This window comes from Manacus candei, unplaced genomic scaffold, assembly GCF_025592945.1.
Source record: "Manacus candei isolate 608988 ecotype Guabito, Panama unplaced genomic scaffold, ASM2559294v1 h1tg000005l, whole genome shotgun sequence".
Lineage (NCBI taxonomy): Eukaryota > Metazoa > Chordata > Aves > Passeriformes > Pipridae > Manacus > Manacus candei.
In genome coordinates, this window is record NW_026138053.1 from 19,697,106 (window position 1) to 19,721,089 (window position 23,984).

Sequence of the window (23,984 nt, forward strand, 5' to 3'; positions counted from 1 at the left end):
CTAGAAACTACATTGTCAGTGCTTCATTTGGACACTGTTGGGGTGTCTCCCATGAACTCATTTTCTTAGTGTTTTCTGACATGGTACTCAAATATATGAAGTAGGTGAATATCAGTTTGATAATTTTACTCATTCCAAGGTAGTAAAGCTTTTTCTAAACACCAAAAAAATACATTTAAATCTACTAATTTAGATATAGGCCCTGATTCTGTAACTTTTTTTGCATGTTAATCATCCAGCATATTTGGAAAAAATCCACTTTTTTTTGATATGAGTTGGACTGTGTATTTTCGAAATTTCATAATGATAAGGGATATAATTCTGTGGGGTTTAGAATCTGATAAATTACATGAACTCCCTAGCTGGTACATTTTGTGAGCACGAAAAAAGAAAAACGTATCTTTGAGTGAAACAGCTCTATATTAAAAATTATTTAAATTCTTCCACTTGCCTTTTTAATCAAAAAATCTGTTAGGTTCCATCGTGCTGCCTGATTTACAGGCTGGATTTAGACCTATTGTAACACGTTCCTGAAGTAGCCCAAACCCAGAGAGCAGAACATCAGTATGGACTGCAACACCCTCATGGTTGGCCAGGTTAGGAGTGCCTGCGGGGTCCAGTGTGTGAACACACTATCTATTTATTTACTTCAGAATAGTTTTTTACCTCCATGTAACTTATCTCAGCCTTGAATTCCATTATGAGAACTCCAAAGTGAGAATTGGAACAACCATCCAAAACAGGAGAGATAATAAATTTCTTTTTCTGAAAGACAGCAAAATATTAGGCTGTCAAAGTAATATTCATTGTAACTGTAGAGAAAAAAAAGCACAGCAGAGTTAATAAAAAAATTGAATTTTGTTATTTTTTATAAAGAATTGATTTCTAAGTTTAAGTAAAAAGAGACTGTTGCACTCAGCAGAGTGGGTGGCTAGCTTTCAAGAAAACTCTTAAATTAAGTTTGAACATTGATATAGTAATTATATTTGAATAAAATTAATTTTCGTAAAGGGGAAAGCTAATTTCATCAAATTTCTGTGTAATTTCTTGGCAAACTAAATCACTGATATTAGAATGTATGACAGTTTTGTCTGTGGATGATAAAGCATCTGTTATACTGAAGCTCTGTTAAGAATATAATGCAATTAGAAAACTCAAGTTACAATTGCAATATGTCTTCATGAGATTTGGTCTCTTCTGAATTGGGATATACATACGCCTGTTTTCATGAGAATGGGACAATTATTTTCCAATTAACTTGCATGTTTTGCATAACATTGTAATTATTTTAGGCAATACTACTGGTAGATTAATGACATTTTTGGTAATAACATGCGTAAGTAAGAGAAAAACTATATAGCAGCTCCCAGTAGTATCATAGAAAGCACTTTCATGTACATGTTAAAGTCCTCTGCTGTTAAGACTTCAGAATCCAGCAGTAATAAAATTTATTTTTTGCTGAAAATGATCAAATTGACTTTCCATACCTGCAGTTTTTATTTCATGCATTTTCAAGATGTGCTTTGTACCTTTATTCTGTTAACTTCAAAATTGAAATGAGGTAGCTGTTGCTTTGTTCTATAGAAAGGAGCTACATGCTACCCTTTTTAATGACAGATTTATTAATGGAGCAAATCATCAGCAATTTTAAGTCAGTACAGGCCTGGTGAAGCTGCTAGAGCAGTATTGGTGTACAAGAAAACAAGTGTTTACAAAATCCATACATGATATAGCACTTTTTTGCACTGTATTTTCTCTAGTTCACATTATTTGTAACACTGATATTCTGATATGAGCAACGTGAGGATCTATTTTGCTCATATTCAGCAGCAGAATCCTCAGTTACATGTCAGTCATAGTAATTCTTATTGGCTTGGTTAAATAGTATAAAGCATTCTTAAAATTATAGAGTGTTTTAAAGCTGTTTAAATCCTCTCTGAATATAAATATGTGTCTGCTCTGGAGTGACACTCATTTACAACTCCATGTAATTTGGATTTAGTTCACAAAGGCATAAGGATTAGCCTGGATGAATTCATCAGGAGGTGCTGATATTTGTCAGTATTAGGCTAAGAAAAAGATGTGTAGGAGAACAGAGGTCTCTGCTTTTTGGAAGCCCCATTGCAAAGAAACCTTTAGCAGTTTCAGCAAACCTATATTTTGATAGCATAAACATGATGAAATCTTGTTTGGGTCTCAGTCAGCCTGGGTTTTTGTTTTTTTGGTTTTGTTTGGTTTGGTGGTTTTGTTCTGGGTTTTTGAGTTTTTTTTGGTTTGGTTTTTTTTTTTTTTTTTGATTGCATTGATCCTCTCAGATGGGACATTGTTAATGAGAGCAATTGGCTAATCCATAGGGTGTACAGATTTTTCTAAAAAGGGCTGCAGTCGTAGGCAGGTGAGAATTGCTTCTTGGTTCCCAGAAGTGGAACCAAATGGATGAGACCACGTGAACTGATGCAGTGAAGCCTCTCCCCCATCCTCAGGAAGTCAGTTGCCAGTTGCTCAGATCTGCGATCAAATTAGTGCAATGAGAGAAATTACTATATGTGAGCTATCTGTGTAACTTAACTTACCTTCCATTTCTTTTTCAGAGATTCTTTTTATTTAGGTTTTTTTCTCTGTGGTCTGTTAATGATTCATTTCCTACTGAGTTCTTAAGCCATCTTGTCTATTGCTCACTTGTCTGGAGTGAATATTGTTAGTAATCTCACAGTGCCCAGAAGTGTGATGATGATTGTTGGATGATTTTTTCCTTCACTGGATATATTCTTGGTTAGATGTTGACAGAACATATGCACTAGAGGAAGAAACAGAAGATTATAGGAGACAATGATAAATGAGCCTGACTAATTTAGTTTCTTGCTTGCATACTGCAGGAGGTCTTAATTCACAGACTTTGTGTGGATATTTTTTTTGTTTGGATAATACAGTTCTTTGTCTTACACAAATTTGAAAGGAGAAGTTCATCATCTTGAGTTAAATAGGATATTAATACAGCTTCGAAACACCTACCAGGAAGGGTTTCAGAACCACATTCAGAACCAAAACTGGTGTTAACAATGTTTGTGTTCCAGTGTGGTAATGTTAACTGGTACCATATTCTCCAGAGTGGTGTTTTAAAACGCATGTAGTTCTGGAGACAGGCCACTTTGGGATCATCTGCTGGGTTACCTCTGCCATACAGGATGGCCAGTTATTGAAACTAGGTCTGGCAAGGCAGATGGCAAGCTGTAGGGTCTCCTTGCTCATGCATCATAGTTTGGAGCAGCGTCCTTTATTTTGTGCGGAGTAAAGTAAATTTTCCTTGTCTAGTAAATGTTTCCGTAGTAACTGTGTTCATCTAATACTGACTTAAAGAGTGGATGTTTACTAGTGACTTAAATGCCAAGATTTAAAATATCTTTTTTGCTCCACAAATATTGGTACTTAAAAGTTGACCTTTTCCACTCTTTTTCTTCAGTGCTCCGATGCCTTATCTGATTGGCGTCCACTTAAGCTTAATAGAGGTAAGCTCTCTGTATGCTTCAGTGTACTGGTAAGCATGAGGTGTGTGCATCATAAATGATAATTTTGATGGAAAAGCTTCAGAAAAAGTCCCTCTATTTTAGCATACAGAATTACAAAATTCAAGCTTCAGATGTTTTTTACTAAGTAAAATATGTCTCTCTTTGAAATCTTACTTCTGAAGTGTTTTATGGAGACATGTAAACTCTACATCATCATTTGTCTCTCTGTTAAAGCTCAGCAATAGCTATTTTCCTGCCTTTTTAGCGGTTCAACAACAGATTTGCCCAATAATGAGAAAACTTACAATTTATTTTGGGGTCACCATCAGTCAGATTTCAGCATTAGTGTGATTTCCCAGATAATTTATGTTCCTGACCCTCTGAACATTTGAGTCAAACCTCCATCCCATGACATTCATAACTATTAATTTAGAAATGAGTATTTTTTGCCAAAAAACAAGTGGTAGCCTTTTCAGATTTGAACGTAGAGCTCACCTGATTGGTAAGTAATAGCTGGATGATAAATAGTTTTGGCTTTTGCCATAACCATTTGATGACACCATCAAGCCTGCATGTGTCATCTGAATATCGTGCAGAGTAGGTAATGGATTGGGGAACATTATTTGATTTACACTTCTGCTAAAGCAGTTTCTAAGCATCAATTCACATTTGCTAACCTGATGAGGTGGGTTCTTCCCAGATCTGAACCACCAGCACTTTTGTGTTCCCAAAAAGGGCCTTCTATCATCTACACTTGTAACTCTAGTCACAGCCTTCCGTACTCTCACATCAGATTCATATGACCTGCATGCATTGATTGTAATATCTTGAATAGGATGTTTTTTTCTTATTCAATCAGAAAATAATGGAACAGAAAGACTAGCTCTGAAAAGGAAGTCACTCAATTCCTTCTGGAATTATTTCCTGGACTGCATTATTATGTATTATTGTAGGACCATATAGAAAAGAATTCTATACCTTTTTCCTGAAAGGAACAAATTGTTTAGTTCTTAGGTGGTAGCCAAGTACGCTGATGAAAGAGGGTTTCATTCATTTGTCTTTAATACTAGTAGACATCACATGCCTGGGACTTAGATAAATCTGCAAATAATTACTTCATTTTTTTCTAGTTTTCATCTGATCATACAATTAACATCCTATCTGATTTTCACAAAGATGAGAGAATGAAATGTTGTCATAAGATATGTATAGTTCCAATATATTTAACTGTGTTCTGTAAATCTTGGTTTTCCAGAATTCATTTTTTGAATATGTTTGTATTTCAGACATTATTAATATAACCTTAATGTTTGAAGAATAGGAAATGTTTTTAAAAGCTACTCTGAATGCTGCATCTATTTCACAAATCCTACTTCTGAAGTTCCAACTGTTGTTTTTGCCATTATTGCCCTTTGTAAAATCATCATTTGTAATCTAGTACATTGTAATAAAATGTATTTCAGGAGGATGCCACAGTAAATTGCATTTCCACTATTTTTTTTCTTCTTAACAGAGAGTAAAAAGTAGATCACTGGAGGATGTGGTTTTGCTAAATGTTGACACAAACACTCTAGAAACCCCGTTTAATGACCTGAACAACCTACCTGGTGAAGTGGTGAGTCTTAGATATTTCATTCTTTCTTTCTTATATAGGCACTTGAATTACTAGTAGTTATTTTTGCCTCATTTTGCTAACTGCTATAAAAAGAATAAGGGGGTGAAATGCACCAAGTGTAGACCCCTACATTTGAGATTTTTACCTTTTTGACAGTTGCAGAGATGTTGAATGGAACATCATATTCCTTATTGTAGAAGTAGGATCATAATTATAAAGCCGGCTGCATTCATTAGGCATGGCTGCTTTAAACGCAAGAGCCTCTTCATCTCATCTTAATCATTATATTACAAAGTAGGCATTTCTGTCTGCCTAGTGGCATGTCTTGCAAAAGAACGAGAGAGTTTTTGAAGGCAAAAAGAAGAAGGGGGCCAATTATCGGCTTCTGCTTCTCTGCCACCTGCCAGCGCTTTCCTTTTAATTAATGATCTGATGGCACTGGTCAATATAATAAGAAATGCTTGTACAGTTGGGGTCAGAAAATTCAGGCTTTGATCTTCTTCAACTTTCTGAAACATTTATTTGTTTTCTCTAAATTATTTCAGTTTTATTTTAATCTCTTCTATCCTGCTGAGGGCTGCGTGAATGAAAACCTATACTGTTTGTCATTTGCTTTGGCAGAGCAAAGACTGCTTACTTAGAATTCTATTTGTAAATTAAACTGCAAACCCAGTTTGTCATAAAAGACATCTGATCCTTTTGAAATGACGAAAGCTGTCTTTTGTCTGTAAAGGATGATAAATTAAGTGCCAGTTCTTTCTGGACTTTGATCTTGCAGAGGGTGCCCCCCCTGCTTTTTTTTTTTTTTTTTTATTGCCTATAGGGGAACATACTCTGTATATCACTTTAAATAGCCACAAAATTCACTTATCTTGCTTTTCCCAATAGAATTCTAAAAGAATATAATTGTGAAACCACCGTTTTCATTATTTAGTCATAGATGCTCCAGCTATCACAAATAGTTGCCAAGATAAAGAATTTTATATCAAAATGTGAAATCAGAGAGTTAAATTTTCTGAAATTTTAAATCATAAAAAAACCCCCATGTTCTAATCAGAATAAGGTGCTACAGTAACACACCGTGTCTTTTGTTATTGTTGGTAATTTGTATATATTTGGTACAGCAGAAATGAAACTCTTGATGATTATATTCATAACAGTTTCTTTTGATTTTAAGGATGTTAAAATCTAGACTTTTTATAGATCATTGCAACAGTCTTTCTTTGGACTCAGTAAGAGACTATAAAAATTGTTGTGATGTGTTGTGATTTAAATTAGTGTATGGAAAAGTATATAAGTGCACACCCCTATATACAATAATTTTTACTGTACTCTGTTGTTCAAGAGTATTACAAGTTAAGAAAAAAATGAGTCATTTTCTGGTGTGTCAGTAACTTTAACTGACCTTGCATTCAGTGAGTAAGGTTGAGGCTATAAGGCCATAAAGGTCCATACCTCTTCCCAAATAATAGCTAGATATGGAATTGAGAATTTGGCATCATATTCCATGAAATACTGGAGTTGTAGCTGGAGGTCCTTCAAAAAGTCAAAATGTATATTTGTGCAACGAGAGGCACTGCTCATGTATTTTACAGGTGCATATCAAAATGATCTCTAAATAAGTAGGCCAGCATGAAGAAAATAGGGATACAGATGTTCATACTTCTAGAAGTATATTCTCTCCCAGAATATGTGCATATTATTATTATAAATATTAATGTAGATTATACAAGTCTACAGACTATAAACTCAACATACTATAGAGTAAACTCAAAATACTTTGTTCCATATCTAATATAAAACAAAACAGAACAGCTATGTTCTTTGAAAAATATACTTGCAGAATTTGAGGATTTTATATTGAAGCTTTTAATTTGAATAATCCCATCTCTTACTCCACTTCAATCTGTAAAGCACTTTAATTAAAACAATTTAATGGAATCCATACAGAATTGTAGTTGGAAAACCTGGAAACAAAAAGCATAGACAAAAGACACAAGTCTGTGTTTGGCTCTTAAGATTACAAAATGCTTGTCTTTCTTCTACATTCATGAGGGGCAGTGCAGCTGCTAATATCTTGGGTAAAAAGTGTAAGACACAGGAGTGTAGAGTCAAATTGGTAAGTTAGACTTAAAACATTAAAGCTAATGTCAAAGATATATATGTGAAGCATTTTAAGTTATGTAGACAAACCTCATAAGCGTACATACAAAAGTAGTGAAACTTTTGGTGAAAAAGATATAATGAATACCTCTGAAGAACATTAAATGGAATGAAGAACTGAAAATGTGATGGAAGCTGTAGTCTTACTATCCCTTTCAAAAATCGATTCCAGGTTACTTAACAGCCTAACAAAAGAAATGCAGTATTTTCAGAGTTTTCTAGAACTGTTTCTTGTGTTCAAAGGAAACAGAGTAATTATTTTCTGATCAATAAGCCTGATGATGTCCTCACAGCATAGCTATTTAATAGTTTAGCCACCTATAAGTAATATGTCTACTAAAATGCTCTGATTGTGAATTTTTTCATGATAAATTTAAGATTGAAAGAAACATTATTATATGGCATTGTCTAATAAACTATATAATAAATTAACTGAGATTTAAAGGCATTTTTAAATCATTCACTTAAGCATTTAAATTATAGTTACAGGCTAGATGACTTTCTATGCATGTGAACTCTATTATTCTGTCAGACTGACCAGTGGTCTTGACTGTGCAAAGGTCAGTGGTCACAGTTGTCCTGAATTACCAGTCCTTTTTTCATGAGGACCCTCTGCTGCGTTGCATGCTGTAATCTTCTTAATGGCTTCATTCCAATATTCACACATAATATTTTAGATTTATTGACTGTTAGAAATACTACCATGCCAGTAGCAGTTCCGCTACTCCTAAGGTATTTAAAATTGGAAGAATAAATCAGGGCAAGACTTTCAGGAATCCTTTGTTTTCTTAGAGGGGGGAAACCCCTCTTTTTCCTCTCATCTGACAAGAACGCTTGTTTTTAAGTTTCATCATTTCGCTGTGAATTTGTCTATTATTTTTTAATTTAAAAAAAAATGAAAATAAGTAGCTACTTCTGTGGGAGTAAATTTCCTAATACAAGAATGCTGAGATCACCACTTCAATAATTTGTTGGCAAAAGAACATTTGTTGCCATAGACTGAAATTTATAAACTTTGGGCTTGATCCTGCAATACCTGCTTGCAGTTAACTCTGACAAAAAGACTATTCCTTTGCTCAAATTTGAACACTTTCCAAAACAGCTTGGAGGACTGACAGCATTAGTTTTAGCAGCCAAGTCTTACTGTCTTAGAATCATAGACTGAGCAGAACTTTTTTAAATATCATCTTCAGAAAACAATAGACTTCATAGGTTTTTAGCTGCTTCTGTGGTTGTTAAATGTTGTTAACTGTAAAAGCTACAGAGCTGTTGAAAGATGCACAGTCTTTGTGGTGCATGGTGCCTACACACTGCAATGATGCAGTGTGCAATACAGAATCTAAACTGGGGTTTAGACTTTTAAGTTTGAGATTCCTAAAGTTAGAGGATTTTAACACCATAAATTGGGCATATGAACATTACTGTTCTAAAAGTAGCATTTGAGAAATAGGCTGTATTTCATGTAGCAAACTGGTTACTTTATAAAGCAATTACTGGGAGTGCAAATTATTTCTGAAAATATGATGATTAATGGTATTATAAAGAAATTAGGGTCACTGTATAATAGTGCAACTAAAAAGATTTTTGGAAAAATGGAAATAGCATAATTTATGGTGTTACTTCCATCAAGAAAATAGCCAAAAATATTACCAACGTATCTCAGAGGAGTCAACAGTGTTTGCAGTGTTATGAGGCAACTGTTTATTGTGAACAAATTGTTAGAGCTGCAATTCTGTTCAGCCTTGATATAACCTTAGAAGCTAGAATGTGAGATTGAAAAGTACAACTAGTATTGAAAACATTTGCATTTAAGTGGTTGTTTTCATCTAAATAAATGTGTGATTAAATGCTGGAGGACTCTCTGAAATGCCTAAATCCTGTGTGTGTAGATAGTATCAAATATGTAGAAGCCCTTTCAATTAGCAATACTGATTTAGATAATATCAGATTCTAGTTTGTTTTAAGATTTGTTTTGTTCTTCTTCTCTGCCATCTTCTCTCACTTTCTTGCTGTTGAGAGTGGGCTGACTTTTATAGTGGTGTCATCTCATGGGAAACATCAAAAAATAGTTTAAAACATAACAACTGTTGCTGACACCAGAAAAGTACCTGGATGTGTTTTTTTTTTCAGAGACCTGGTGGTCTTTGGGAACCCTAGTGCATGGTTCTGTATTTCTCAGGCAACAAACATTTTTAATACTTCTGTATGTGCTTAAATTTATATGTGTGCTGAAGTTTTTGCAGGAACAAAGATTGTGATTAATAGTTATGTGATATTATTAACCTTTTAATTTTATGTAATTCTTCTACTCATGTGGTTATTGAAGAGGTATTAGTCATGGTTTCTTTCTTTCTGAGATAGTTCTATTTTAGGAATCTTAGAAAGGACATATGGTGACCATTTAAATAAATGATGCTTTTTGTTTTAATGACCAACACAAGATGTTTCTACATTTTAGATACACTTAATTACATATCAATCTCATTACTTTCTATATCTCTGAAAAGCTATTCTGTTGATTTAAACCTTCCTGAAACTCAGATTGCTCTTCATTGGCAGTGTTCAGTAGTCCAGTGAAGTCACCTTCCGATGAGAAGCTGTTGCTAGGAGAAGATAAAAACAGTTTGCTTCTATTGTAAATTAATAATACCTTTTCTGAAGCGGATCTCTAGTGTCTTCCAGAAATAAATTTTAACAGCATTCTAACCCCTGTGGTTTGTTTGTTTGCAGTTCTTTATTTTTAAACTTTGTGAAAGGCTATTTCTGCTTAAGACGTGCAAAGAAGGGGAGAAAAGAGTTTGGCATTCTTAATCATAGAGAGATAAATGGATTAAAATATATATGAGGAAAAGATTTTGATACAGATGCTGCTTGCTGTTTTTTTGGCTTCGTGCCAGAATTCTGTGATTTCTTTTTTTTTTTTAATTTTAAGTGCTATTAATGATGTCACCAAAAGGGGTCTCACAATTCTTTGGTTTGAGGTGCGTGGATCTAAGCAGTCACAGTCCTGCTGTGCACTAAGTCCTCCAAGTAGTTCAGAGCACCCAGTCTCTTATCTATACCTGCTATATTTACTGTAATAACTACTTTGTCATTCTATCTTTGATTAAATGGAACTGGGAGAATTTGACATTAACCTGCCCAAATGCACAGCTCGGCTGATGGGTGGGATGAGCACTGAGGAAGCACTCTCTCTCTGCTTGTGTGTTGCTGACCTCAGCCTCAAGGAAACCAAGGCAGGTCCCAGGGGCACTTCAAACGTGCTGCAGCCAGGGTTCCGGTCAGAGCAACTGGGAAATCAGGGTTGTGGCTCACATTATCTCTGCAGGCTTTTTCTTAAGAGCACTGTGTTCCTGGTTTTTCTGCAGAATGATCTCATGGAGCTCTTCTTACCTTTAAGCATTGCCTCCTGAGAGAAGCAGGAATTGGAAGAGCTTTCTTTGAACTCCAGCATAGCCTTTCTGGGGCTTGAACTCCCTCCAGAACAACAGCACAAAAGTGTGCATCTGCCTGGAGAACCCACCTCCAAGCTGCCAGCCTATTGGGATGTTCTTAATATTGCTAAATAATACCATACCAGTACGGCAGAGAAGCGGGAGATTTGTTCTTTCTATTGTTCTTTTTAACATGTTTTTGCCTAAAGCATCCTATTAATCGAACTGAAGGTAGGATGCATAGGGCTTGCCAGAACTGAGAAAATTAGACAATACCATTTTCCTTCACATTCTCCACTTTGTCATGTAATGCCTCTACTCTTCATCATCTTTACCTCCTTTCTTCTTTTACCCTCTCTTATCATCTGCCATAATTTCCCTAAACTCACAGGGTATGATTTAGAAGAATGTAGATTTAAAAGAATGTGGAGAATTTTCTACCTTTTCCCTCCTTTATATTTAGAAGATGCGTTGCTTGTCATAAGAGACAAAATTTTAACATTGACAGTTCTTTTTTTGACGTCTTGTTACTGCTTTTATTTTAGTCAAACTAAGCTAACATCAATGGGCAGATTTTCCTTTACCCAGGATATATGCATTTATTTTCCCCAGAGCGAAATAAACCTTATTTTTAATAACTATAGAATAATCATACAGTACAGAACCAAAAAGAAAATACTCACAAAACCAAGACATGCATTTATTTCTTCAACCTTGAACTTCTTAACTGGTTTTTGTACTCAGACTTGTACTTTTTTTTTTTTTTCCTTTTGAGTTGTAAGGAAAAAACGTAAATGAGCCTTGGTGTGTGCTTTCCATGGGCTAAACGAATCAGGCTCTAAACTTTTATCTAGATCTGTGGAGCTTGGATATAAATTGAAAAGATCACAGCTATGGGGAAAAGACCTATACTGTAAAGGCCTTTCTGCATAGATTATGAACATCGTAACTCAATAATTTTTTTTTTCAAAACTATAGTTATAATTGGACCCAATGGGGGACTCTCCCTTTGATCAGATCACAGTAACTGTGACTTTACACTGGAAAATGTCACTACTGTGAAGGTTTATCACCTGTAGAGCTGGTCTTTTCTCTGATGCCGTGTTCAGTTCTCATTAGCATTATTCAAAGTTTAGTTGTTAATTAGGTTGACACTTCAATTATAATCATCGTCTACAAGAGCAGTCAGGACTGCTTGCATAAAGAAACAAAATGATACTCATTCTTTTGTATATTTCCAAAAGAATGAAAGCTGTTTTGGTGATAAGTTTGTATTTATAATGTTCTGTTTAAAGAGTAACTCTGAAGGTTACTTTGTTTAGGGACTTGTATAATGCTCTGTTGGGTATATTGTAATACAAACTTATATAGAAACATGTATTCTACATAATTGGAGTTGACTTAGATCACCAGGTCTCCCTCATGATGGAAATCAGGAGAGTATAGACTACATGTGGGTGTAATTCCACATATCTTTCAGGAATACTGCAACAATTCCAGAATTATGTGATTTTCCTCCAAAGTGTGTCCAAGTAAGGATGATCTAAATTAAAATGTCCCTTTTTTTCCTCTAATTCTGTATTATCAGTGGTTGTCATTTGCCAATTAAAAAAAGACAGACCTTAAAAAAAAAGTGAACCACTATAATAAGAATGTTGGGGTTTTTTTTCCTTTTAAAGTAAATGCATCTTCTAATTATTGTTCTTATTTTTTTCCTTTTCATGTGTTTTATATTTGAGGACAATTCTAAAGGCATCATAGCACTGAATTTACACAAAATTTTCTCAACTGTTTGACAGGGGTAGCAGGTACTCCCATGGTGCATGAGAAATGATGTAAGATAATAATTTGACTTAAGAGGTATGCCCTGAAACTGAGTAGTAAGGGAACATTAAGGGTCCTTAAAAATAAACCTTCATAGCATAAATAGAACATATCCAACTGTCTTCATTCAAACAAGTAAGTACATGTTTTGATCAAAAAAAATCTGCAGAAAAGTGGCTCACATGAATTTTACTGTAAAATAATTAAGCTTATTTATGTCAAGAGGCCTTGGAAAAAAAGAAAAAGAGAACATAAACCAATTTGCATTAGCACTCTACCGTCATCCCCTGCTTTCATTTCAATTAACAGACCAGCAGGTGCTCTTTGCAGTTAAAAAGATAAGCTATCAAGGAGGAGGATGAATTTTTGGCTGACCTGTAGACACCATGGTTTGCCTGCTGATTAGGTTCATACCTCGCTGTACCAATTTCTGAGGTGTTAATTTAACTGTTCCACTCTGTCGTGCAGGTCTCGGCCTTGAAAAATAAACTGAAAAAGCAGTCCACAGCTACGGGCGACGGAGTAGCCAAGGCCTTTCTTCGGGCACAGGCAGCACTGTTTGGATCCTACAGAGATGCACTAAGATACAGACCAGTAAGATGGCTTCATTATTACTTTTTCTCCTTAATTTCTAAGAGCGTGGTCTCTTTCTTTGCGAGGAAAATATGAAATGTTTTATCCCAGTCTGAAACAGCCTGTTTTAAATCTTACTCTATGCTAAGGATACATTGACACTACCATTTCCTGACAGTGAGTTGTACTGAAGAATAAATAGTCATCCAAAGTCAGCTATTTTCTAATTTGTATTAGTTTTATAACTTATTTCGTATAAAATGAGATTGTATTCATGAAACTGCTTACACACAGCTCACCTGATTTAATGTGGTGAAGAACTGAAGAGACTGTGCCTTTCAAACTCTATCATTTTTCACTGTACCAGTCCAGAGACTTTGCTGTGTTTGAGGCCAGAATCTTATTTCCTAGTAAACACCAGATATGAGTCAAACATGCATTTCTCATATTATAGATTTGTCTTGATTACTATTAGAATTTAGGAGAAATGAAAACTCATTTCATCCCATCAGAACTTTTTTCTGATGTTTTGCTGTTACTCAGTCAATTAATGTGTTATGGACTTCCATAATTTCTGGTTTATGAGGGTGGCACATATTGAACCTTTTGGAGATAAAATAATTTACCAGAAAAAAAATTTAGAGATTCATTTCGTCTATCACTCCAGATTGTTTTCCTATGATACTTGAAAACTGCTGATAGTAGTTCCATTTGATAAAATGCACTGAGATGACATTGGCTAAATTGGATTCCATGGATACAATGTTTGTTTATCTGATGAATTCAGGTAAATATGGAGATTTGATAGAAGAAAATTATCTCCACTTGAGAAGTCAAGTTTGTAAAGCTGGTGGATGTTTGTTTGGGGGTAAGGAGCACGATGCATTCTGTTGTTGGGTAAGGAACTATGTGGTTTTCCTTGATGGAAAAGGTCTCCAGATGAGCCTTTTACTGGAGGGAACATTAAAATACAGTATGGCACAGTCCTCCTTCTACCCAAGTGTTTCTCTTACAAGTGGTCTTTTTTGCCAAGAGCATTTTGCACACGAGGTGTCTGTGCCACTGATGGATGGCCTTTGTTACTGAGATGGAAAGTAACCCGTTCAGAAGTGAAGTGTGTTCAAGGGTTTAGTTCAGGTGTTTGTGTTTGGCAGTTTTCATATGATATGGAAAGCCAGTCTGCATAGCATATTGAAGTGGCTGCACCTGTTCTAAAAAATTGCTGGATTTCAACACTTTCCCTACTTGTTTCAGTAGAATAAATAATTTCAACAAATCAGATAGTGTGGCATTATGTGGCCTTGCTTCAGAAGGGGTTTTCTGATTTGTTCTCTAGTCTAAAGGTGAGGACACTAGTCCATGTTGGTTCACAGCAGCCTGCAGTAAGAGCTGTTAAAAAAATGTCTTAATCTACATTTGATACATGTGAACAGAATGATGTCAGCCTGGTTGATCTCCTTAACTCTGTTCTGACCAGGACTAAGCTTCAGTCAGTCCTTTGTTTTGGTAACTGTTGAACTGAATGTGCAAGTTCTTTAGCATCTCAGTTTGTATCTCTGTTGAAATGAGCTCTCCTTTAACTGATTTCCATTTTATTTCAGTTTAGCAGTTGGCATATCTGAGATATCTACATTTGTACTGCATTGGAAGTATTGCACTATGCCTCATTTGACTGGCAGACATTTGTCAAAGTGACCTTTGAAGTCTTTCTGCATTGTTTTCTTTTGCAGATTTTTCTTTTTTTTGGCTCCACTGATTGCATGTAAGAGAAGATATTTATGAAACCATTGTGGCCTGATTATTTTTTTTAAAGACAAGTTATTTCAGAGTATCTTAGCAGGCAGAAGTCTGCTGGCAAATACTAGCTTATCCTGGATTGATATCAACTTGTCCAAAGACAAAGCATATTTAAAAACAAATAAGAAAAGTGTAATGTTTATTTTGTGCCGTGTTCACATTATCTTAACTAATTTAGGATTTCACAGAATTTTTATTCTGAAAGAAAATTTGAAATAGTAGATTTGGATTAGTAGAAACTAAAAGGAGTTTTCTCATGATTGTTCAACTCATTCCACATTTACCTTTTGCATTGTGGATTGGGAAGCTCAAAAATCAAATCACATCTGACTGTATTAGGACTATTTCAAGAGTCTCAAAACTCAAGTAGTATTCTTGGAGAAAATTTGTAGTGACAATACTTAAAATGAAAATATTTTCTATAGAAAATATTTTCTATATAGATTTGAAATCCTTTCGCTATAAATAAGCTTGTATTTTCAAAATCAAGAACTGAGAGGTTTTGGGGGGTAGCATTTTGAGGATTGCAAACATCCTGATGAAGAATAAAATAGCGTATTTGGATAGTTGTCGATCGCTGGAAAGGTGAAAAATATGTTCAAGTGAACTGTTTTCCTTGCAACTGTGTCCTGTATGATTTTTAACTCGAAATATGAAACAACTGTCATTAATATTCACTTTGAGTAAAGAACAGCTTTAATAGTGTCTGTACTCATCCAACACTTCTCTTCACTCCCAACGCTGTTCATCACGCTGAACACTCATTCTGTGCAACTGTTTGTTTTCAGCACAGGACAGATTCTCCTCGGTGTAGCAATATGTCTTGAACAAACGTCTAGCAATTATTGAAAAAAATGATTGGTGAAAGGGAAAATGGGAATCTTCGGGGATCTTGGAAGGAGTTCATGGGACTCTAAAAGACCATATGGAAAATCTGACTACTCTAATACAGACAGGAAATATGACATGTAATAGATAAAGGTGATAATATTTTTTGTGTGTATTAAATGATAATAAAAAACTTAATCCAGTAAAAGTTTCCAAGAAAAGTAGAAATTGTTGTTTTTTCTGATTTAATCATGATACTAAATTAATCTGTCAAACTGATATAACTGCCAAGAGTGTTTATTTAATATGTACACTTTACATTAGCAAATATTGCATAATAGGAGTGGATCTGCAGGGCAAAGCAGCCCAGTTAGTGGGCTATAGTGTGCACAGTGTGCATTTCTGGCTCTGTTGTGGTTCTCATTTTCGTCTGGTGTTGAATGCTGAATACCTGTGACTAGCTGGAGCTCTGCTTTAGTTTAATCCAGGAGGAATCCACTTCATGCATGGTAGGTGGGGATGACTGAAAAAATTGCTTCAGTGTCATTATGATCAAAAAATAATCCAGAAAAAAAAGTATTGTCAGCAGAATGGTAAATTATAATGGTTTTGTTTTATGTGGTCTCATTCACATAGAGAACTGCGATCAATTTGGAGACCTTGGGTGAAATGCTCTGACAGGGGAATGTGCGTGGCCTGTTTGGGGGCAGATTTCCAGCAGTGGCAATGAGGCCATTGGAATTGTTTTGCCATAAGGAGCCCTGGAATACAGAAAGGCAAGCGGTCAGTGTGTTGTTATTCTCACCCAGCCAGCAGCTGCAGTGGGAGCCACTGTGCAACATCAGTGATCACAAACAGTTTTGATCACCAGAGTCTAACCCTGCTGAGGCATTGCAGTGAGCAGTGTTGTGGGATAAATGCTTTTTACATCATGTAAATTCATGTACAAATCCAAATTATGTTTGCTTTGGATGCTTACGGCTTGGTCTTGAACCTTTTGTTGCTCCTAATTTCTTTAGGTAGTTCAGCATTTGGGGATTTATCATGGATAATATTGCATATTTCATGTTTCAGAATTGCATGCATATGTAGGACATAGATACAAATATGGCAATTTGTGCAATTTGTGTAATGTTATCGTCAGAATATGTGTGACATTGGGTTTTTCCTACCTATTTTACTTTACATGTTCTTGCTTGCATGTACATGGGCAAACCTTGCTGATGAAAGCAAAGACTAGTAAATTTTTTTCCATTAGTCATATGCAGTATTGTCAGGTAATAAAACAATATATGATGTAAAGAATTCTTAAAAAGGCAATATTCACAATCTATGTCTAGAGAGGGAGAGGCAGACAATAGAATGAAGAAGTAGTTAAAAAATAGTGAGCCTAAAAGTGTTCACCATGATAGAAATTAATTTTAACATCATCAGAAAAAATAAGCAGAAAAGTTGTATGATTCTAAGCAACAAACATCTGGAGGAAATTCAGATGTGATATTTCATTTTTTATTAAAAAATGGCAAGAAGAATACACTTCAAATAAACAAAGCCTATTACTTTATGACACTTGTATTAAAAGAAAATGAAAAGTAAGGAACATTAACTTATTTTCTGCCTTTGAAAAGTTGGCTTTTTTTCAAGACTTATCTAACAAAAGATGAAATCACTGAAAAAGATCACCTCTTTTGGGGAAAAAGTCCTCAGAGCTCTAGATGTTAAAACAAAAGAAATAAACCCAGAATAGCTTTGTTTTAAGTTATGATGGTTGTAACATCACTCATCAGAAATTAAGAAATGAAGAGCAAAGGCTAATGGCTTGCTCTGAAATGCTCAGCAGTAGGAGTTCATGGTCTCATCATCACACCAGGGGGCCAAGCTAACTTCCGTGTTGAAGATAGCACAACCTGTCAGACCTCACTTTAATTGAATGCTAACTGGAGTGCTTTGGGCCAATATTGACACTGTTTTAAGTAGTGACATCAGCTGTCCAACAGATGCCAAGTATTGCATTCAATATGCAATAAATCAAAATAATACAATAAGATGTTATATTGGAAATAAAAATATTTTGAGATTCAGAATGCACCTGAATTATTTGAGAATGCATAAATAATGATTGATTGTAATTGAGTTTCAAAATGAAACCTTTTGAGGACAGGTGCCTCTTGAAATGACCATTGACTTGTTTACCTTTCTCCCAAGAGTGAAGTATAGAAAGTACAGCAGAGTACAGAAGCAAGAGTAATGAAATGCCAGAACATAGTTTGTGTATAAATCCAGAACCCCCCAGTGGAATGAAAAGCAGAGTTATGACTATTTGTTGTGACTTCCATAAGACTTCTATTTTACATGTTGAAAAACTTATTGTTTTATTTGTCTTAAGGACTGCAGTGGTCCTTTCTTGAGTATAGATATTGTATTAATAGGAGTTGTTGTAGGGGATAATTGTGACTATAAGAAATATCAGCATATTTGAATTTTTTTTTTTTTAGCAGATTACAAAAACTTTACAAATTTGTGAGAAATTGGTTTGTAAATGGTAACTTCCTGAGTAGAATCATAATGCATGCTCATTTATCCCTTGGCCTTTATCTCTGAATGTCATGACAACAGATGAAATTTCAACTTTGTACTTCCTTGATTTTAAACAGAGAAATTTTAATATCTAAACCAAAATGGTGTTTAAAATTATGGTGTTTTTAAAAAATAAATTATAAAAAAACCCAACGAAGCTATGGCCATACCTACCTGCCCTATATTCCTCATGTAATAAGTGAGAGCTGCCATATGAAATTATATTAATTGTTGCAATAGAACTAATAGTTGGCACGAGTCATCTCTTGCTAGAGCGATGCAACGTTGTCTGAAATAAAAAATTAAAATATTTGTACTTCTTGTTCAAGTTAAATATCACTAGATTTAGAAAGTACAAACATACTTTCTAATCTAGGTTATTTTTTCTTTTAAAATGATCACACTGGTTTAGCTCAGTTTTCATGTTCCATTGAGGTCTGTATAAATAGCGTACTTAAAATGTGAATGTAGCTTAGAGCAAGAAATTCCTGCTGTGTGTGGCAAGCTATGAAAGGGAAAGAAAATTCTATAGCAACTGTTGTTAAAAGGACAGATATCATGTTTGGGCATAGATTGTTTGGTCTGAGTATTAGCTGTCTACTTTTCAGTACAGAGTCCCCACTGAGTTTTGATCGAACTTGTTTTGAAAGTACATTGTAGATCAATACGACAGGGGCCAGTTGATGGTCTGGTAGTTAAATAACAGTGAAGCATTCATCCAAACCTCAGTTTCTAAAGGTAGTCAGCTGTATTTACAGAAACAAGAATGTTACAAGCTTTACATATGAAAACATCTAGGGCTATTTTTGTTTATATCGATTCAATAATTTACTTGTTAAATAGTACTTCAAGAGGCTTTATGTTTACAGTAATAATCTTGAAGATTTGTAAAAGTTTTATTCAGAAAACGTTTTTGTTGATCAGAACCTTGAACAAATAAATAACTCATCGAGTTGTGTTATTTAATTCAGTTTCATTAAAGTTAGCACAGATAGCCCAAGAAAACTTCTGTGTGGAAGTTGTTACAGGTTTCAATAGATTTTCTCATTTTCATATGCTGAATAGGTAGGAGCTTTATACCTACTCCAATTTTTAAAGCAATCTCACAGTCAGTGGGTTCAAATAACAAGGGTGGGGTTAGGATGTGAACTCTTTAGAGAACTAAATACATTTTCAGGAAAGAAATAGCTTTGGTTATTCTGTCTCTGAACTGTACTGATAAGGGAACAGATGCACCAATGCATGAGTGCTTACCAGGTATCTGAAGCATCCAGTGATTAAAGGAAAGTATTTGGGAAAACATTACACCCATGCACTAGAAATGTGTGTTGAACTACCATATCCGGGTGTTCTGTTAGATGACTTGGGCAGGAAAAATACCATCAGAAAACTATCTGACTTCTCCCTCTTCCCTGGCTGATGTGAAAGGGAGAGCAAGCATGCCTGTTTTCTCTCCTGCTGGGAGACAACCTCTCCTTTTTACTCTTTCATCTTTCCCAGACAAGTGGGGAAGTGGCAGTGGGAAGCAGGAGCTTAGTTTTTATTTTCCTAAATGATATATTTTGAAAATATTTTCGCTCTTTAGTCCTAAATTTTATGTTTCTTACTATGTCATGAGCCATCATCTGGTCAGAGCTGCACTCCCACAAAACCTCTATATTTCCAGAAATCACTTCTTTGTGTAACAACACAATAAATAAATATATATATATATAATATATGTATATATAAGGAGTTGTTTTAATTTGCTGCCTTGAAATATTTTGGAAGAGCAACGGAACGGAGGAGAGAGTCTGCCCTCAGGAGCACTGTGTCTTATACCACCATGTCTCACTGGAGACTATTCCATTTGTTTTGATGCACTTTGATTTGCTAAGTAGCTTGGAGTCATCTTCTTAAGACAAGAGTCTTTAGGAGCTCAAGAATAGCTAATGCAAAGTGGGTCAGGAAGGCAGTGCTATTTAAAGTACCACGAACATTTCCAGCTATTTGGCAGATCCAACATGTCCTGCATGCGTACAGTGTTCACCAGTTATCTCAGGATAAGTAAGGGGAGTAACTTGGGTACTTCTCCTGGGATTTGACTGATACAGTGCTGCATATTGTACTGGGGTGGGTTTGTATCAGAGCACTCCAGCTACCCCGTGACAGGGGAAGGGTTGTGCTGGGTAAATTTAAGGCTTCTAGCTCTTCCAGGGAGAGATCTTTTATAAAGTCAGAGGTTCCATAAAGAAATAAGGATGTAAAACTTAAAAACAAGTTAAACATGAACTTAAGTACTTTGCTGAGTAGGACTGGATCTCTTAAAAGAGAGACTCAAAAAGAGGAAAGATTTTGATAGTATAAGAATAGGCTTTTAAAATGACATCACAATGTTTCTACTGCAGCATTTCTTTAGGTCACACTTGAACCAATTAGAATCCAAGTGTAAGGTGTAAAGAACACTTGAAAATGATTTAGAGCTGCTCCACCAAACCCAGGTCACATGGAGAAAACACTTTGTGACATTCTGTAAGCACCAGAATGGTGGGGAAATGCGTGGAGTGACATGTGCCATCAGAGTTAAACAGGGTTAGGAGCACAAAGCTGTGGTGATCGTGGGCATGAATAAATTTGTCTTTAAAGTGGCTTGCCAGTCAGAGCTGTTGTAAAGATCAGGATAGTGGCTGTCTTTGATCTTTCTTTTTTTTGAGTGGCTGAGGTATCTCTTATTCTGCTGTGGAACTGCACTGTAGATGTATCTTTTGGGCAGTAAAATTTTCTGTGGTAGTTTTAGGTGTTGCATTTTGTTAATTCCAAGTTTTGTCTTTGAGACCCTTGGTAGTTTTTTCTAACCTGGTAATTTTGTTTTTGTAAATCTGGGTGAGAGGCTTTTTGGCTTTTTGGTGAAATCCATAACAAAATGAAGGGAATGCTCCTCAGGAATGTCCAGTGGTCTGTGCATAGTGAAGACAGCAAATGTTAAATGAAATTAGGGAATAACATTGGAGTGAGTTTGATTGTTTATAAATACTCTCATTAACATTTTTTATTTTTAAATGAGTGTTGTTTTCAGTAAACATTTTTTTCCAACAAGCACTGACTTTTCAATGAATACTTGTTTATCTTCTTTCATCATCCAAGTGGTTTGGTGCAGGATTTTTGGTGACTATAGGCTGTGCACTTTTCCCATGTGGGAAAATACATTTTACTGTATTAAGTGTTAATGTTCAAACTTTTTTTATAACAATGTTTCAAAAAGTTTGTATCTTCTGTTTTGGGCTTTTTTTGTTGTCCTCTAGATCTGTTTAGTTGCATGCACATTATCAAGACTTCTTGAAAGGGAATATTTGTATGTATCTATTAAGAAATAGATACAGTTGTGATGGAGAATTTTGTATTAATCAATATATATGTATACTCTACTTACCATCTAACTTTTTCTGTTTCAATTTTTTAGGGAGAGCCTATAACTTTCTGTGAGAATAGTTTTGTGAAGCATCGTTCCAGTACAACTAAGCAGTTCTTGGAAACTGCTGTTAATCTTCAACTGTTTAAACAGGTATGAGAGGTTAAATGACCCATGTTTAATGATTTTCTCTTAAAACATATCTCTATTTAAATTCATTTTCCTTTCTGTCAGGTTATGGAGCTCTGGGATGAGATATAAGTACAGGCACTTTGTGTACAGTCATCACACTTTCGTTGTATTTTTAAATCTTCACTTATAGTTAAAAAGAGCAGTGATGAAGCTGAACAAAAAAATAACTCCAGGGTGCAAAGCCAGTGCAGCATTTCTTCAAAGCCAGTCAGAAACCCATCTAAACAGGAAAAACCATGGATCTCCCAGCTTGATGGTTGAACTTCATTTTCAGCTCTCTTGGCTCACAACCAAAGAACTTAAACAACATAGTGCTTACTTAAATTGGACTTCAGTGGCATTTTATTTAAAAACTGAATTCATACTGCAGTTGCAGTTTTCTTTGCTAGGCACAGAGAATGTTACAAGCCTTAGCCATAGGGGTGGCCTGAACATATTCTAGCTGATCTGTTAATGCAGATTTTGGATTAATAGGGAACAAGTTGTTGAATGTCTGGCGCAGCATAGTTATAGTTTGATTACAGACTTTAAAATTATTTTTGTTCTTTGATTTTATGCTGTAAGTCCTTTTTTTCTCCCTTTTCATCAGGAGATTGCATGATCTTGCAATTGCATCAAAAGGGTGTTAAACTTACTACTAGATTTTTAGGAAAATCAAGGAAAATCTGAATGAAATCAGAAGATTCATAAAAGTACATATTTGCCTGCAAATACCTGAAATGATTGATACATAGGAGTTCATGTTTAAATAATCTGGAGGACTTTTTTGAAGATATACTACCATGATAGATAAGGGAAATTCATTCTATATAGAATCTTCTAATTTTAAAAAAAAATTTGGTGTTAATCAGAGGCTCATGTCTAAAGTAAAGATTTGTGTAGTGATGATGCTTTTTAGAAGTCCTGTGAAAATACGATCATAGAATGGGGCTCATTCAGTTTTAATGTGGTTTATGTTATACAATAAAAAATGTAAATTTAAAATAAGAAATAAGAAATCTGAAACCTTTTGAAGTATGACTGATTGGGCTGAAATGGAAAGAAGTCACAGACTGAAGTGTTGTTTACATTTTGTGTATCTTGGTGAGATAAGGTAGCATGAAACTTTCTTAATAGAAAGGTGCTTACAAACAATGTTTCTAAACTGTTGTCATATTACTAGTACTAAACCAAGATCTCTAGCTGTAAGAAATAGGTTTTATTCCACTTAAATGAATAGGCTTGTCAATGTGGCTCTGTACTTACCTATTACATTTTAAAGTGTTCAATTAAACAGAATAAGTTTACAGTTTGTTTATAGGTTGTTTTAATTTTATTTCCACTAAAGGAAATAATATACTTTAGAGGATTAGGAAATAGTAACAATTTTGATGATGTGTGTGGTTTAATAGTGGTAGTAGTAGTAGTAGAAAGGTTTTTCATTCCTGTAGTTCTTGTTGCAAAGGTTACTCCTACTTTTTCAGCTAATCCTCAGCCCAGCTGCATCTTCTCCAGTTTTTCCCACTGACAAATGAGCTGTTTTCAAAGTTGTTTGTGTTCAGAGATACCAGACTATATTTTATTCTGTTATGGAAGGTCTTTTAAGCAGGAAATAGTTCTTAGAGGCAGCCTTAAACCTAGACCAAGCAGAAAGTTGGTAGTTTAAATATACCCTTTTTGCCATAACTGACAAGTGAGCTCTGTTTGTGCCACTTTATAAAATCCTTCCTCTGTCCTTTTTTCTTTGTAGGTTTTTAATCGTCTCTCTCCTACATTAAAACATGTTAATTCCTCTAATTTAATCACTCTTTCAAGTTTGAAAGTTGTAATGTATTTTCACCAAAGTACCAGGAAACCTCTGGCAGAATAAATGATGGGATTAATTAATTGTGTTACTCCCATTCAGATTATTTTCATCTTCAACATCATCTGTTTTTACTTTGTCTTGCATTTTGATGTGCTTTCTGTTTAGTGATATCCCCAAATGTATTGGCACATGCCAATCTTTTGTACCAAAATCATTACCTAACCTGTAAATGGGATCAGTCCCAGTGCTTACCTTTACCATGGCCACAGCTCATCTTGACACTTCTGTCATTACAAGCTCT

General features: G+C 35.0%; 1 protein-coding gene across 3 annotated transcripts in view; it reads left to right on the plus strand.

Moving 5' to 3' along the window:
* DENND1B (DENN domain containing 1B) overlaps positions 1-23,984 on the plus strand; it is a 156,856-nt gene that overhangs the window by 99,696 nt on the left and 33,176 nt on the right. For all 3 annotated transcript variants that reach the window (XM_051804427.1, XM_051804434.1, XM_051804443.1), the window contains 4 exons: positions 3,461-3,506; positions 5,020-5,121; positions 13,011-13,136; positions 21,757-21,858. In XM_051804427.1, coding sequence (XP_051660387.1) covers positions 3,461-3,506; positions 5,020-5,121; positions 13,011-13,136; positions 21,757-21,858 — 376 coding nt within the window. The remainder of the gene's footprint in view (positions 1-3,460; positions 3,507-5,019; positions 5,122-13,010; positions 13,137-21,756; positions 21,859-23,984) is intronic.